Source organism: Herpailurus yagouaroundi, unplaced genomic scaffold, assembly GCF_014898765.1.
Source record: "Herpailurus yagouaroundi ecotype Mexico unplaced genomic scaffold, PumYag 181, whole genome shotgun sequence".
NCBI classification, from domain to species: domain Eukaryota; kingdom Metazoa; phylum Chordata; class Mammalia; order Carnivora; family Felidae; genus Herpailurus; species Herpailurus yagouaroundi.
Window position 1 is genome coordinate 5,777,333 of NW_024412412.1, and position 16,786 is coordinate 5,794,118.

General features: G+C 44.0%; 1 protein-coding gene across 5 annotated transcripts in view; it reads left to right on the plus strand.

Moving 5' to 3' along the window:
- The window catches only part of MCPH1 (microcephalin 1), a 272,003-nt gene that overhangs the window by 27,701 nt on the left and 227,516 nt on the right, over positions 1-16,786 (plus strand). For all 5 annotated transcript variants that reach the window (XM_040489805.1, XM_040489807.1, XM_040489804.1 and 2 more), the window contains 2 exons: positions 10,594-10,681; positions 14,032-14,146. In XM_040489805.1, coding sequence (XP_040345739.1) covers positions 10,594-10,681; positions 14,032-14,146 — 203 coding nt within the window. The remainder of the gene's footprint in view (positions 1-10,593; positions 10,682-14,031; positions 14,147-16,786) is intronic.

Sequence of the window (16,786 nt, forward strand, 5' to 3'; positions counted from 1 at the left end):
AGGGGCTCTGGGAAGCCCTCCAATGCATAAGTGCTCCCCATCCATCCACACAAACCTTGCCCCACCTGTGTGGCTCAAGGACAGAATTGTCAGGTGGGAGGGAAGGCAGGAAGGGCAGATTTCTTCCCTACTCTTACACTGAGGCACATGCGGAGGGATTGCTAGAGTGGTGGGAACAGCTCTCAGAGTTCAAAATTACCCTGAAACTTTTAGTTTCTTAAGCCTATTCCTGTGATGAAAAGCTGGGTGTTAGTAAGAGAGGTATTTTTAAAAACCTGCCTATTAGGTTTTTCTGTTTGTAGCAAACTTTCAGTCTTCCTGTGTTGACTAAAAACAAAGCAAAACAGGGCACTTGGGTGGCTGAGTCCGTTAAGTGTCGACTTTTGGTCTCCACTCATGTCATGATCTCACAGTTCGTGAGTTTGAGCCCCGATGTCGGGCTCTGTGCTGATGGTGTGGATCCTGCTTGGGATTCTCTCTTTCCCTCTCTGTTCCTTGCATTCTCTCTCTCTCTCTCTCTCTCTCTCTCTCTCTCTAACTCTCTCTCTCTCCTCTCTCTCCTCTCTTAATATTAAAAACAAAAAGAAAAGCCACATCCAGATTATCTACTGTTACCAAAGTAAAAGACATTTTTCCTATCTCAGCATAGGTTTACTGAGAAGATAGACCTAATAATATTCATGAATCACTTAGTAAATGATACCAGAATAATGGGTTTCTTGTAGGTTTAGAGTAGCTGTTCTCACATCATGGCCCAGGGACTTCTGGGGTCCCCACACCCCGTAAGGGGTCAGCAGGGTTGAAAATTTTACAATATTGATAAGGCGTTATTTGGCTTTTTCTCTTTCATTTTCTCAGGCGAGCACAGTATTGTGGGGCCATGTGGCTTACACAGTATGTGGAGTGCTGAAACGTGTGAAAATCCAGCCTTTCATTGACATTTGCAAAAATGTACTTTTCTCCCTAACTTTTTTTCTGTTTTGGAAAATACTTTTCATAAAAGCTGCTATTTGTGTTAACATGTATTGAGTTTTATTGTTGTTGTTTTTAAATGAATTAGCAAGTATGTATTTTAAGAACTCAGTTCTATTTTAATAAACATCCACGAGTGTAAATCACATAAAAAGCTTTATGAGGTCCTTCAATTTTCTAAGAATGAAAGAAATTTTGAGTCCAAAATACTGCTTTACAGTTCAGTTTGTGTCTTTCTTCCTTTCCTCTCTCTCTCCTTTTTTTTAAAGTTTATTTTTATTTATTTTGAGAGAGAGAATCCCAACCAAGCAGTCTCCTTGCTGTCAGCTCAGAGCCTGACGTGGGGCTCAAACTCAGGAACTGTGAGATCACGACCTGAGCCGAGATCAGGGAGTCGGATGCTCCACCAACTGAGCCACCCCAGCGCCCCTGTGTCCGCGTCTTGGACTGTATCAGTCCTGCTGTGCCTGGGGTCTTGTTCTGAGCCCGGTGTCTTGTTCTGTGCCCGGTGAAACCATGCTCACATACTACTTCCTCACTCCACCTGAGGGAGGTCCTTCCAGGTGTCTTGTTCTGTTTCACCATTGAAACAGGGGGATTCCTCTCCCACAGAAGGTCAGATACTTTTCCATTGCCCTGGCTTTCGAAGAAGTTGTGAAGGCACCGTGGATCTGGGCTTCTTAGGTAAGCAACAGAGTGGGATAGCTTTTCTGCAGTGAATGAATCTGAATAGCATCTGCTTCTCAAGGGTGCTTTTCCTGTCTGCTCTTGACACGTAGTGTGAATGGGCATTGAAGTTGCCAAGCGGGTTTGCAATTTAAAATGTCTGGGGAAAATGCCATTTCAGTCTCAGACGTTGTCTTTGTTTGTTGTCATGGGTCTCCCCTCTGGGTCTGTGCAGCATCTGACATAGTTGGGAGATGAAGGGGGAGAGCATCCCTCCCCAGTTGTCTAGTACAGCTGGCCCTTGAACAGCATGGGTGTAAGCTGTACAGGTCCGCTTATGTGTGGTTTTTTTCCTAATACAGCACAATATTGTAAGTATTTTCTTAGGATTTTCTTAAATTTTCTTTTCTCTAGTGTTATTTATCAAAAGAATACAGTATATAATACCTATAATGTACAAAATGTGTGTTATTGACTCTTTTTGTTATTGGTAAGCCTTTGGTCAACAGCGGCTTTTAGTAGTTAAGTTTTGGAGAGTCAGAAGTTATCTGTGGATTTTTGACTGCATGGTGGGGGTGATCACTTGTTCAGGGGTCAACTGTGTATCTGAACTTTAACACCAGCCAGGCTACTGTGGGTTTAAAGTTTTATTTTAGTCTTGCCAGAAATATTTATGGTAGACCAAAGCGTTATGTACTAGGATTTGATAAACTATTAAGGAGGCTGTTCAAACCAGTAATATAAATTGGGTCTGTTTTGGGGCACCTGCGTGGCTCAGTCGATTAAGCGGCCGACTTCGGCTCAGGTCATGATCTCGCGGTCCGTGAGTTCGAGCCCTGCGTCGGGCTCTGTGCTGACTGCTCAGAGCCTGGAGCCTGTTTCAGATTCTGTGTCTCCCTCTCTCTGACCCTCTCCTGTTCATGCTCTCTCTCCCTGTCTCAAAAGTAAATAAAACGTTAAAAAAATAAAAAAGTAAATTGGGTCTGTTTTTATCTCCCAGGGGTTTGTATTCCCCTCCATGTAACCTGATAAGATTCAGGATGGAGTCGGTCAGCCTTTTGTCGGCGATTCCAAAGGCCCTGTGGTTGGGCCGGGACTTCTGGTGGAGGAGCCTCAGGGGCTCAGCTGGGGGTCAGCTTGGGTCGGACTGAGTGGGTGGGGGGGGGGGGGTTGTACAGGAGTCCCCAGTCTCAGGTGCGTTTTTAGAAGAAGTAACTAATGGAAGGTGGTGATCAGGAGATTTACTCCCTGTCTGGGTACTGTTTGAAAAGTCTTCACAACCCCCCCTGCCCCCCCAATACACACACCCGGCACACACACCCTCTCATTTTAAGATTGCTGAACAGGGGGGAATATAACATTGTGGTTAGGGAACAGGCCAGGTGGGCCGGGCCTTGGTGCCTTAGGCTTGTGGAGGGAGGGTGTGTGTGTGTGTGTGTGTGTGTGTGTGTGTGTTGGGGTCGGGGGTGGGGGGAAGAGGGAGGGATGGTGAGCCACTCAGTGATTAGCAGCAACAGACCAGTCGCTTCTGGGGGGGCCCGTGTGCTCCTTTCTCAGGTGCTCCTGTGTCCTTCACACACCCTTCCCTCGCACGCGCTCATCAAACTTCTCTCCTTTCCCGACGGTCCTGTTCCCATACTCCGAATGCTTGCCAAGGAGAGGGTGGTGTTCTGAGAGGCACAGGCGGGGCTGGCGGGGAGTGCGGATCCAGCCCTGGATTCGTGCTGGCTGCTGGGTCCTGGTGTCCTCCTGTGACCTGTAAACCTGACCTGCCGGCACGATAGGCGCTTGCTCTCACCCCCCACTTAACAGGTGCTGTCCCCTCCTGTCGCTGGTCCCCTGGTGCTCTGCCCTGTGTCCTGGGGGAGAGGGTGGGGTTCATGGCTTGAACTCTCCTGGGATTGGGTGCTGGAGGCTGGAGCCTTCACACAGCTGCCATTTGTTGTTATCCCCCCTCGGTGCCCACGGTCCTGGGTCCTAGGTAGTGGACCAACAGGCCTCTGCTGACTGGATTTAGGAGATACGGCGGGAACGAGTGTGGGTGTGGCATAAGCCCTGGAGTTGACCCAGCTGCGGTAGAGGGTTTGTGCTGAGGGTGGGGCAGGAGGGGCATCCCAGGCTGGCTTGCAGGGAAGTGCCGCCATTCCTGAGCCCTCGAGGGGAAGGCATTCGTTGCGGTGGCGCCCAGGCAGGGTTTCCCGGACAGGAATGAGGACACCGGCTGCTTTGTTCCCTGTTGGCTCTGAGGTAGCAGCAAGTAGAAAACAAAGATCAAAAAGGTTGGTTCTGCTTTTAGGGGCGTCTCTTGAGACACTTTTCTGCTTGACCACTAGGTGGGGGCATAGTGTCATGTTACACTTCTGAAGAGAAGCGTATCCAACCAGAGAGCTTTTTGTTTATTCAGTAGATTTTGATTGAGTGCCTGATAAACACGGGTTTTAATGTAGTGGCTTCAGTATTCTACTAAGCACGTGAACACACAAGTTGTTTGCACGCATAGAATGACATCACCAGGATTATGGGCCACCTGTTTCTTTGTTGTGAAAGGTCATATATAAACCCAGGTAGACGCAGGACATGTATCTCTGCAGCTTTCCACCTTGCATGATGGATAAATTGTCGAGACACTTACTCCCAGTAAGGACAGAACATACCTTCTACAGCTACACCCCCTGGGTCAGGCACACATTTTACCCAGTTGAGTCAAGCCTTTCCCCAAACTACTCACTAGTAGAGGATACTTCCTAGTTCTGTAAACTTGGGCAAAAGATCTTCGGTGAGCCTCAGCCCCCTCAGTTGTACAATGGGAGAAAATGATAGGCCGGTACTTGTGCACCAGGAATGGTGAGAGGTTCTTGGAAGCTGGCTGAGCTTGCCGACGTCGATTATAACGTAAGTCTCATGTATGTGATGAGGCAGTTACCCTGATTCTTCTCCTACAGGTCTTCCGTCAGGATGCCTCCTGACCACCCCCTTAGGCTGTTTTGTTGCTTATAACAGTGGGAAATAGGTGACCTTTCACTTGAGTAAGAAGAAGCCGGGAAGCCCTGCTCAGGGTAAAAATAGTTACGAGAGGACGTTTTTAAAAAAGAAAGAGGCATTCCTAAGAAATCGTTCTTCTCTTTGTCCTTGATGCCTGTTCCTCAATTCTTTATGACACCCATTATTCTGCCCCGTTCACCGTAGGCTTTCTACAGCCTTTCTATGGGTGTTAATTTGCTTTTTAAAAAGTCAACCTTATAAACGTGTAATTTACATAAAATGAAGTGTACCCATTTGAAGTATCCAGTTCACTGAGTTTTGACAAATGAATGCACCCATGTTAGCCTCACGACCACAGTCAACATATGGTGAACACTTTCATCACCCTTGGAAGTTTCCCTGTGTCCTTTTGCCACCACCTTCCCCTCCCCAGGCCCCCTTGTGCCCTTTACGCTGTTGCACCGCACGGCAACCACATACCCGGTTCCTGGCACCTACGCCAACTTTGCTTGTTCCAGGGTCTCCTGTAAAGGAAACCTTCCAGTATGTGTTATTTTCCACCTGGCTGCTTTTGTTCAACACGATGTGTTTAAAGTTTATCCTTGTTGCCGTGTCCATCAATATTTTGATTTTTTTTTATAGCTGAATAGTTTTCTATTGTGTGGATATACCATAGTTTGGTTATTCACTTTTAAGGGACATTTGGGTAGTTTTCTGTTTTTGGTTATTTTAAGTAAAGTTGCTATGAATAATCATGTTTGTGTCCTTGTCCTTATGTATTTTCATCACTCTCGGGCCATTACCCAAACTGTTTTCCAAGGTGCTTGTATCATTTTACATTTCTACCAGCAGTGCATGAATACTCCATTGGCTCCACATTTTTACCAACACTTGGAATTTATCAGTCTTTAAATTTAGCCATTCGAGTGGCTATGTAGTGGTGTCTCATGTGTTTATTTTTTGTAGCAGTTTTTTGAGATAGAACTCACCCATAAAAAGTGTACAATTCAGGTTTTGTTTTTGTTTTTTAAGTAAACTCTACATAGACCCAGCATGGAGCTCGAACTCATGACCTTGAGATCTAGAGTCACATGCTCTACCAACTGAGCCAGCCTGGTGCAATTGAGCATTCTTAAATATATTCACAGAGTTTTTCAGCCAGCACCATCAATTTAAAACATTCTCATTACCTTAGAATGCAGCCTTGTACCTTTACACCACCCTCTGTATCCCCCAAACCAGGGCAACTCCTAATCTACCTTCTGTGTCCACGGTGTTGCATCTTCTGAACATGTCATGTAAATGGAGTCATACAATATATGGTCTTTGTGCCTGGCTGCTTTCTGTTAACATAAGGTTTTCAGGATTTATCCATGTTGTAGCATGTATCAGAATCTGACTTCTTATTAAAAAAAACAGTGAGTGTTCCATTGTATGGATATATCACATATATTCATATTGTTATGATTTGTAAGTATTTTCTCCCATTCTGTTGGCTGTTTTTATATGTCCTTTACAGTTTCCTTTGAAGCAAAAGGTTCTAATTTTTCTGAGTTCTACTTTTTTGTTTCTTGTGCTTTTGATGTCATTTAAGAAACTTGCCAAATCCAAGATCAGGAAGATTTAGTCTTAAATATTTTCTTCTGAGAATTTTATAGTTTTAGCTCTGACATTTAGGCCTTGGATCCATTTTGAGCTGGTTTCTGTGTGTGGTGTGAGGTAGGGGTCTGATTTCATCCTTTTTTGTTAGGGTATCTTGTCCCAGCACTATTTGTTGAAAAGAGGATTCTTTCCCATTGACTTAATGTTGGCATTCTTGTCAAAAATCAGTTAACCATACATTTGAGGATCCCCTATGGTTTTAGCATGTATTTTCCTCATGACTAGTACCAATTGATTGTAAGAACACATGCTTAGTGACTATTTGGTTTAAATCAAAAATGGTTGCCCGTTTTTAAAAACTGGGTTTCTGTCTTCTTAATAATGAGTTGCAGGCAATTTTTGTACATTGTTCATAACAATTTTTTTTTGTCAGATACACATACTGTAAATACATGATCTCGTCTGACTTATTCTTTATTTTTTTGCACGTGTCTTTCAGAGCACATCAGCATTTTACTTTGTTGAAGTGTGTTTTTTTATTTTCTTTTATGCTTTGTGTTTTTGATATTCCCTCTGAATGTCTTTGCTTACTTCAAAATCATGAATTTTTTTCTCCCATTTTCTTCTAGGAGCTTGTAGTTTTGGCCTTTATATTTCTGTGATCTACAGTGTGCACGTGTGTATGTGTGGTGTAAGATAAGGAGGTCAAAAGTGTTTCACAACAGTGTTTCTTGCTATAGTGATGACATTTACTCCTTCAGAAGGTATCTTTTGAGTACTCAGTCTATGCCAGGCATGGGGGTATGTTGTCACTAGACAGGCATAGTCGCTCTCTCCATGAAAGAAACAGGTTTTGTAAGCGCAAGGTGTGGTGCGTCCTCGGAAGGCTCCTCGAGGGGCTTCGCAGCAGAGCCCTTTTGCAGTTGGTCACCCTACTTAGCGGCTGGAGTTGGTGGACCTTTGAGCCGAGGCGGAGAAGGCGCAGAGGAGCTAGATGCTTGGAGACTTGGGGGACCAGCTTTCTGAGGAACAGAAGGTCGCGGCCTGAGGTGGAATAATGCCGGTGTGTTTGAGGGTCTCAGAGCGTCAGTGGTTGGGATCTATGAGGAGAGGGAGCTCAGGACAGGGATGTGATCCTGCAGGACCGCAGAAAGGGGTTCGAATTTTACGCAGTCTCAGTCTTTACTCATTATGCCCTGTAAGTGTCACACGTCCGTCCTGGGGAAGTTCTCGCGGGTGAAGCACAGCACCTGAGTTTAAAACGGTGCGGAGCTGACCATGTCGTCATCTCTTCACTACTTCCTCGCTTCATTTCTGTCTTGCTTGAGGTGCCATTTTTTCCCGTTGTGCCAGCCGGATCCGTTTGAATCAGAACGCCTAGTTTCCTGTTCCCATCCTGTTATGGAGAGGGAGCCCCTCACACACAGGAAAGAGAAAAGCCAGCTATTATTGCAAGGCTTGTGGTGACACACTGGTCCCTTTTTACCCCTCCCCCAGTTCCTGTGCCCCGGGGTAGCGCCCCTCCGCGTGTGCGTCTTGCCACAGCTCTGCCGGGCCTCCAAGTTCCCAGCTACTGTGTCTCCACTGCTGCTGTGACGTCTGGCTTTTAACACTGTCTAGACTTTCTAGTGTGGAAGTGCAAATACAGCTTTCCCCGTGGCCACCTTCTGGGGGACCCCACTCCACGTACACGCACCCACCCTTTGCACGCACGCATGTGCGCACACACACACACTGCTTCTCCTCTCCTGATTCCGTAAAGTCAGCAGTTGATGAATTAGCAGTTTTACTTTATATAATTACAGCTGTGAAAGGTGTTTTTAGCTGAATCTGAAAGTGTACACAAACACATTTCCTTTTGTGTGAAACTTGGTCCTTAACCTGAGCTCAGCCTGGTGTCCTTGAGTCCAGTGCGTCTCTGGTCCAGGTCATCTGAAAACTGAACCTGTCACCTGCTTTGGTGGCCCTGACTGTGGGCATGTCAGACCTGCCCCCGCCTCCGAGTCCTTGAGGTATGAGGAGAGGAGTCCAGTCCCTTGTGGTTTCACAAGCTTCCTCGTTCAGCTTCTACACTCGGCTTTCCTTCTCTGTATTGGCTTTTCAGTTGCCCAGATGTCTCTCATCTACTCTTTGTTTCCGTTGGTCTGTGTCGTTTTGTTTTCCTTTACCCTTGTTTGACGGAGGTTTTGGGAGCAGGAGAGAAAAATGTATGTGCTCAGTCCATCAGTTTTAACAAGAGCTCAAGAACATCCCATTTTTATTCCTAAATATTGCCCATTCAGATCTGCACCCGGTCCCGCATCTTTGGTGAAACCAGTAGTGTCTCCTACCCCCATGGTCCCTGACTGGTCTCCTTACCCTCAAAGTCCCCGTCCTGGAACTCACCCTGCAGAGTGGCCTGTCAGAGTCCCCCACCTCTCTAGCACCCTGGGGCCACAGGACGAGGGCCGTCCGAGCTCAGGAGCTTAGCAAATGAGGCCATTGGGGTGACCTGTGTGAACTCCTTGTCACTGGCATCGTCACTGCAGTCACACCCAGTGGTGTGTGTTTTCCCAGAATTTTCACACTGCTGTTCACTTTGTCACACTTCTTCTGCCTGTGCTGTCCTTCCCGACGGAAGATCTGTGTCCTCCCCAATGCACTTCCTCATCAGAATTACCCGCCCGTCTGAGGGTCGCCTCCCACCTAAAGCTTCTGACTGCTGTGTATCACAGCATCATAGGTGCTCCCTCTGGCTTCTGCTCTGTTGTTGTGCTCAGAGTACTGTTTTTGTGCTGCATTCTGTGTTGTGCACTTTTTGCAAACTTCTTTCGTGCCTGGCTTAATAAAAAGACAGTTGCATTCCAAATCTGCCTCTGCGTTTACTGTATCGGGATCACAGGTGTCATTTGGCTTTAACGCCGTCGTGTGCTAGTGAGAAGTGAAAAAGGCAAATGAGGTCTTGTGCTAAAAGTAGTTTTGACCTCACATGCCCTCAGAAGTGTCTTGGGGACCCTAGAGGTCTTCTGACCACCCTTTGAGATTCCTTAAGTCTAGTGATAAATACTCTTGTCAGTGTGGTGCGTAATCTTCCAGACTGCTTTCGATGAGAAGTACTTTACCATATTATATACAGTATACAGTCCCATATGTCCCTGCTGAAGTTGTGTTTTTGTTCTTAATCTATTTTAGAGAGCTTTCTATATGAATATGGATATATTTGCCCTATTCTTTTTTTTTTTGCATTGTATTTTAATTATACTTTCATCTGTCATTTGCATACAGATGTTGAACAGTGACAATGTAATGAAATATGGTCAGAGTTGGGTTTAGGGGCCGTACTTTTAAAAAGACTGAAACAACAGGTGAAATTATTCTGTTAACATAGGAGTGATCAAAGGCTTTTGGTTGGGTTGTGGGGAGATGAACAAAATGTTATATGCTTCATCTTTCAGTATTAATAATATAAATGAATGGGAAGAGTAGAAAGTATATGTAAGGAGATCATTTAGAAAATTATTGTAATTATTTAGATTTGAGCACCTGAATGCTTAGAAGTAGGTAATGGTCTGAGGATTCCCAAGACAGGGAGGGAGGTGAAGGGCTGCAGACCGAGAACAACGGAATCGCAGGTTGTGGGGGCAGACAGGTCTGGGGGGTGGGGCACAGCCCGGAGTAGCTGTCATCGGCCCACCCTGCTCTCCGGGTGAAACACACAAGACAGAGAACCCAGTTTTGGGGCCAAGATAAACTTGCCAGCCTCGTTTCTTTAGGAACCTTCTATCTCTACATTACTCATTTTTTGTCCGGTTTACTCTCATGTTATTCCTTTAGTAACATGTGCTTAAATTGTGTGTGTGCCGTGCACTGATCATTTTGAAGGATGTTACTAAAGTTATCGCGGAAAAATTGTGCTTCCTTTACCTGCTGCCTGCTTCTACTCTTACACTCTAAACACTGTGTAGAGAATACTTTGACAAGTTGAATTTATATTGCCCTTTGTATTTGTTTATAAATGTACTTAATTTATTTTTTAATGTTTATTTTTTAGAGAGAGAGAGAGAGAGAGAGAGAGAGATCAATCATGAGTGGGAAAGGGGCAGAGAGAGAGGGAGACACAGAATCTGAAGCAGGCTCCAGGCTCCGAGCTGTCAGCACAAGCCCAACGCGGGGCTTGAACTCACAAGCTGTGAGATCATGACCAGAGCTGAAGTCAGACGCCTAACTAACTGAGCCACCCAGGCGCCCCTAGATGTACTTACTTTAAAAGCCACGTCTATTAAAATGGCCTGTGCATTTCTTAAATTGGTAACTGACATATGTGCAGATTTAATGCTATGTGAATTTAACAGAAACAAATGCTCATTATGCTGTATCAATTTAATTATACAGATGCAGGACAGCTGGAGTACATATTGATGAATCACTCTTCCCTGCAGCTAACACCAGGGAACACTTACCAAGCCTAATTAAAAAAAAAGTAAGTATGTGATTTCAATATGGACAGTGGCAACTATGAATTTATTCGTTCTTCTATTCCTAGAAAATGAAACTTTTTAGAATGTATTCAAGAGTTGTCTTAAGTATTGCTGCTGCTGGTATTGTTCTTTTCATGTAGCCTTTTTAAGAAAGTTACAGAAATCATTTATCCTTTAAATTTGTGAGAAGTGGAAGGAGATGTGTTTGCCCAACAGAAAGCTAAAAGTTGCAAGAGACCAGCAAACATCCAGGTGCTCTGGGAACTACTTCAGAATTCAGTTTGTTATGTCGGCAGCAAAATACCTTTGTTCTGCTGTTTAGCTGGAAAATCTCAAAAGTCTGAAGCAGAAATATCCCAAGTTATTTAGTAAGTTGTTTATTGAAAATCTCTGCAGACATAAAGACACTTTGAGGTCTAATCCATATTTGAACTGCAGCATTTTCACTCTTTTATTATTTGAAAACTTTGTGATTTCTTTATTTGAGGGTAAGCTGGTTTACTATGAAACTTAAGAGTCCCTTTGCGCATGAGAATGCCCGTTGGAGAAGAGATTTGCAGACTTTCTCCAAAGTGAATTAGACAGACTAGAACCATACATTTCCTGTAGATTAGAGAAGACGTTCCCGTGGGTGCCTCAGATTTTCTGTAAATACTAAATCCTCTATCTCCATTCCATTTATGTCAGGCCAGCCAGGATTTGTAGTGCACTGACGGGGTGCACTTAACTTCAGTCTCTGTCCGCCCAGATCTCATTCAGGTATAGGTGAAATAGAGTGTGCAAGGCTCTTGACTCTCTGTGATACACTTAGCAATAGCTGTGTCTGCTGTGGTTTTTTGGTTTAATTTTTTTTAAATGTTTTTATTTATTTTTGAAGGGGGGGGGGAAACGGGCAGAGAGAAAGAGAGAGAGAGACAGAGTCCAAAGCAGGCTCCAGGCTCCAGGCTCCAAGCTGTTAGCACAGAGCCTGACACAGGGCTCAAACTCACAAACCCTGAGATCATGACCTGAGCTGAAGTCGGGCACTTAACCTACTTAGCCACCGAGATGCCCCTCTGTGTTTGCTGTTTTAAAAATAAAGTACATGTTTTTATTTTTTTATTTTTAAAAATTTTTTTTTTTCAACGTTTATTTATTTTTGGGACAGAGAGAGACAGAGTATGAATGGGGGAGGGGCAGAGAGAGAGGGAGACACAGAATCGGAAACAGGCTCCAGGCTCTGAGCCATCAGCCCAGAGCCCGACGCGGGGCTCGAACTCACGGACCGGGAGATCGTGACCTGGCTGAAGTCGGACGCTTAACCGACTGCGCCACCCAGGCGCCCCAAAAATAAAGTACATGTTTTTAAAACACATTAATCATACGAGTGTATTTTCATTGTAAAACACTGAACGTACACAGATGAAGCCAGTACGCACACGCACACGTGTGCATGCGCGCGCGTGTTTTGTACGCTTGAGGTTCTCCAATGTTACACATATTGTTTGGGAGATTGCTGTTTTCTTCTTCACTTAACAGTGTGTTTTTGACTATTTCATGACAGCACATGTAGGCCGTCTTCACTTGTCCCTATTGTACTCTATGGCATAAATGTGCCTTTGTTGGATTCACGCACCCTTAAATCATTGTGGGTTTTCAGTCAGCACATTGTGTATGTGACATGTTTGAGTTAATTGCTCCAGGTGTAGAATCTAGAGATGAAATTACTGGGTTGAAATGTGCACGCTCTCTGATGCGAACAGTCACCCCTGTTTACACAGTGACCACACCTGGATATTACTAATCTTTGTCATTTTTCCTAATATGAGTCCTAAGTCACGACAGCTTATACGCTTTGTTTGCTTGTGCCTGAAAACATTCCCTTTCCCTCTTCTAAGTGCAATTGCAGAGTGAACGTGACTGCAGACCGTAGTCTCTTGGGCTTTTGGAGGAGGGTCTCGGCTTGCCCCTCCCTCACTCTTTCTGCTGCCAGCCTGACCCTCTTCCCTGCTGTTGCGCACATATCCCAAGCATGTTTGTGATTTAGAGCCGTTACGTTTTCTGTTCCCTCTGTCTGGAAGCTGCTCCCCCCACACTCCATGATGTGACCATTTTTCTGACTTCGGTGGGGCTTTGTACCCGGGTTCCTTTCTCCGTGAGACCCCCTCCGACTGTCCTGTGTGCTGTGGCAGTTCTCGCCTCTGCCGACTGCCTGGCGCCCCACTCGCCTACCGTGCTCCTTTGGTCTGTAGTGCTTTCCCCTTGCTGACACACTGTAGTCATGGTGGCCGTTTTGTAAGGTTCAGTTGCCCGTGAAGATCCGCAGGACTCTACGTGACCGTGCTGGGGAGGCTGTGGAGCACTCGGTGACAGGGAGGCGGGTGGGGGGAGCCTCTTACGGTTTGTGGTCATGTACCCTTGTTGTGAGTGTATTACCTCCCCCAACAGCGGAGCCCTCCCGCTGGTGATAAGCAGTGGACAGGCCTTGAGAATACAAATGCCCCCAGATGCTTTGGACTCTCGGTTACAAAGCAACATTGTTCATCAGTACATTGCATGCTGTGCGTGTACTTCGGGGAAAACAGTTGAGGCGAGTTCCAGGTCTGCTGGAATTAACCCTCCCGACACACATACAATTTATTTTACTTACTAATTATGTTTATTTTCACACATATAATTTATTTTACTTATTAATTGTGGTTTATTTTCTGTCATTCATTAATAAAGCATAAGCTCCTGATAGCAAGAATCTTTTTCTGTTTCAAGACCAGTGCCTGACACAACATTTTTGTTAAATAATGAATGAGAGCAGGATGCTCGGTCAAGAACACAAGTGTAAGTGTGAGAAAATTCACCCAAGACTTTTTGGTTACAAGCCTTGGGCTTCATCCTGTGCGTCACACCTTCTGCGTGTGTTTAGAGCTTTTGGGTTTCACTGGCTGAATAGAATTACTGTGATTTAAAGACAATAGGGCAAGATTAAATAATGGTTCTTTTTTCTGGTAGTTAAAAAATTGCTTTTGTATTTTGTTACTATGTCATAATTTTGGTGGGGGGAGGGGGAGAGATAACAGAGTAACCAAAATAAAGAAAAGACTAATTTCCTTTAAGAACTTTCATGGAAACTAAGAATGCTGGGAGCATGTCAGGAGAAAATGCCTGAGAAAACAGAGCTACTTAGAGCACAGCCTTGTATTTATTCTTAAAATTCTGATATTTTTACAGATGCACAGAAAGAAATGACTGTTGCTATTTCACAGGCAGTGCAAGAAGTACCTCTTTAAGATGGTTTTATTTGCAGTGTTATAAAAGATACCAAATGCACATGAAAGGGTTGCAATAAAGTGTTCATTTTTATGTCCTTTTTGCACAGCGTAAGTGTATGCAGCCCAAAGATTTTATTCCTAAAACGCCAGAACATGATAAAAGACTTCAGAAGAAATTTCAGAAAATGGCTACAGAGCTCCAGAGGCAAAAAACAACTCTGGGTGAGTCCAGACAGACAGCGTGGTCCTGGGCACTTGTTCTGGTGGACGTCTGGTTTCATTTGTCTGATGACCAGTGGCATCCAGGGTGGACACTGGTAAGGGGGGACTCCGTAGGTCCAGCCTGCGGAAGCTTGACCGTGGCTGCTTGTGGGGCCGTGGATTTGAGCTAATCAGCCACGCAGTCTTGGGGTTGCTCACCAAATTGATAGAACTTTTTATTTTCAGGAATCATTATGGAAGAACAGATTTTGACTAAGAAGCCCTATTCTAATAAGTTCCTGTTTATTTCTTTGTTATTTTATATCTAACTTTGTAGTTTTACCTCATACTTGGTGTTTTTGTTTTGTTACTCAAAATAGGCAAATGTTAGATGATACATTCTTTTTTTCTTTTAATTTTTTTTAATGTTTATTTTTTGAGAGAGAGACAGACAGAGTGAGAGTGAGGGGAGGGCAGAGAGAGACACACAGAATCTAAAGCAGGCTCCAGGCTCTGAGCTGTCAGCCCAGAGCCTGATGCGGGGCTCCAACCCATGGACCCGTGAGATTATGACCTCAGCTGAAGTCGCATGCTTAACCTACTGAGCCACCCAGGTGCCTCAATTCTTTTTTTTTTTTTTTTTAATTTCACCTTAAATATATATAATTTTTATTTGTCAATTATTCCTCAGTAAAGCTGGAAAAAAAAGAAGAAACATATTTCTGTTGTCTTTGAGTTTTCATGATACCTATTTGCAAATTAGCCCACAGTTATATTTTTGTTTTTTTAAAGTTATTTCCTTTTAACTCTGCATTTTGTTTGCTTTTTTGCCTTCAACAGTTTGAATTTTATGTTCATGGGCCAGTTTTCTTTTTAAATATCCTACTTGGAGTTCACAGGGGGTGCTTGAATTGTTTTTTCCCCTCTGTGTATCCGTTTCTATATTGTCTATTGACCTTTTCTTTACAGTTCACTAATACGTTCTGCTTCGTGTAATCTGCTATAAAACTCATCTTTTGAGTTCATAATTTTGGTTATTTTATTTTGCAGTTCTAGGGTTTCCCTTTTTGTAATAGATTCTGCTATTCTGATTAAATCACTCACGTTTTTTCTTCTTATCTGCAAGATCTTGAATGCCTCTGCTCTGTTGTTTTGTATGTTTTTTTCCTCCTGCCTTTTGTCATCTCGCCCTGTCTCAGTAGGAATGATGGCTTTTGTAATTGAAGGCAAGTCATTAGTTATAAAGTATGTTTGAAACTCTAGGCAATATCACTTTCTTATCTACCGAGTTTCCAGTAGGCTTTATCTGGACTGATTTGAATAGGAACTTCTCGGATTTTGGTAAGGCTTGGTAGACTTCTGATATGACAGTGATACCAGGCTGTGGCCATCTAGACCTTTCCACTGAGAGCCTGCAGTCGTAACTAGGACCCCTTCCCCTGGCTGGCTCTCAGCTTCCAGAGAAAATAAACCACAGAGAACTTTACATCACACACTGCTTCGCTTTTGGGATCCTGCCTCTTGTAGCTTCAGAGTTTGGCAACTCTCTTGAGGGTGAAATCACATGCATGCAAGGACTGGATTTCTACTCTGCCCTGTTCATTGGGGAAGCTTTCGGTTTTCTCTTGAGTTTGTTGATACTGACAAACTGTTGGCTCTGTCTTCTCTTTGCTTGTACTTTTATTTCTCGGCAACTGCTCTCTTTGTGCTCAAAGACCAGACCTTCAGCCTCTTGCCCCAGGCCCTTTAATGATAAATCCTCCTGGGGGTGAAGGCATCCTCTGCTTAGTAGCTGGCCTCTGAGCATTCCCCCTCTCCAGAATCTTGACTCATCGGGTCCTGCTCTCTTCAGTGGTTCCCTGATGCTTTTATGTAGACATCATTTGTAGTTTATATAGCTTTTGTATTTCTTTTTTCTCTGTGTAGGCATTACTTGCCTTCAAGATACTCTATTCCTGTCTTGAATTACTTGTAAAACATTACAGCACTGGAACAGTGGCACAATCACTTTTGTTTATGGTTGCACCTTGCACAAGGGTTTTAATATTCTGTATTCACTGTAGAAGATCAGTTACCTCCATTTTTCATTTCTGGTAGCAACAGGCTGCTTCTGTGGAATCAAAAAAATGGAGACATTTTTGTCCTTAATGTATTTAGTCATAGAATCATTTCTGGGGTTTTTTTGAAGTCTGATTGGTATAACATACTGGTTTGTGATGTACAGTATAGTGATCCGATGTGTATATTGTAAAATGATCACAAGTCCACTTAACATCTATCACCATACATAGTTATAAAACATTTTTTTCCTCAGGATAGAACTTTCAAGACCCAGTTTCCCAGCTACTTTCAGTACGGTATTAACTGTAGTCCCCCTGATGTGCATCACACCCCCATGCCTTGCTCGTTTTACAACTGGGAATTTGTGCTTTTCGACCCCTTTCGCCCATTTTGCTCACTCCCCGACTCCGGGCCTCAGACAGCCACCAGTCTGTTTTCTGTATCCATGAGGTTGGTTTTTCTGTTTTTGTTTTCTGATTTTGTTTATAGATTACACATATAAGAGATAACATATAGTATTATCTTTTTCATTAAATGACTTATTTCACTAGCATAATGCCCTCAGGGCCTATCCATGTTATCATCAATGGCAAGGTTTTG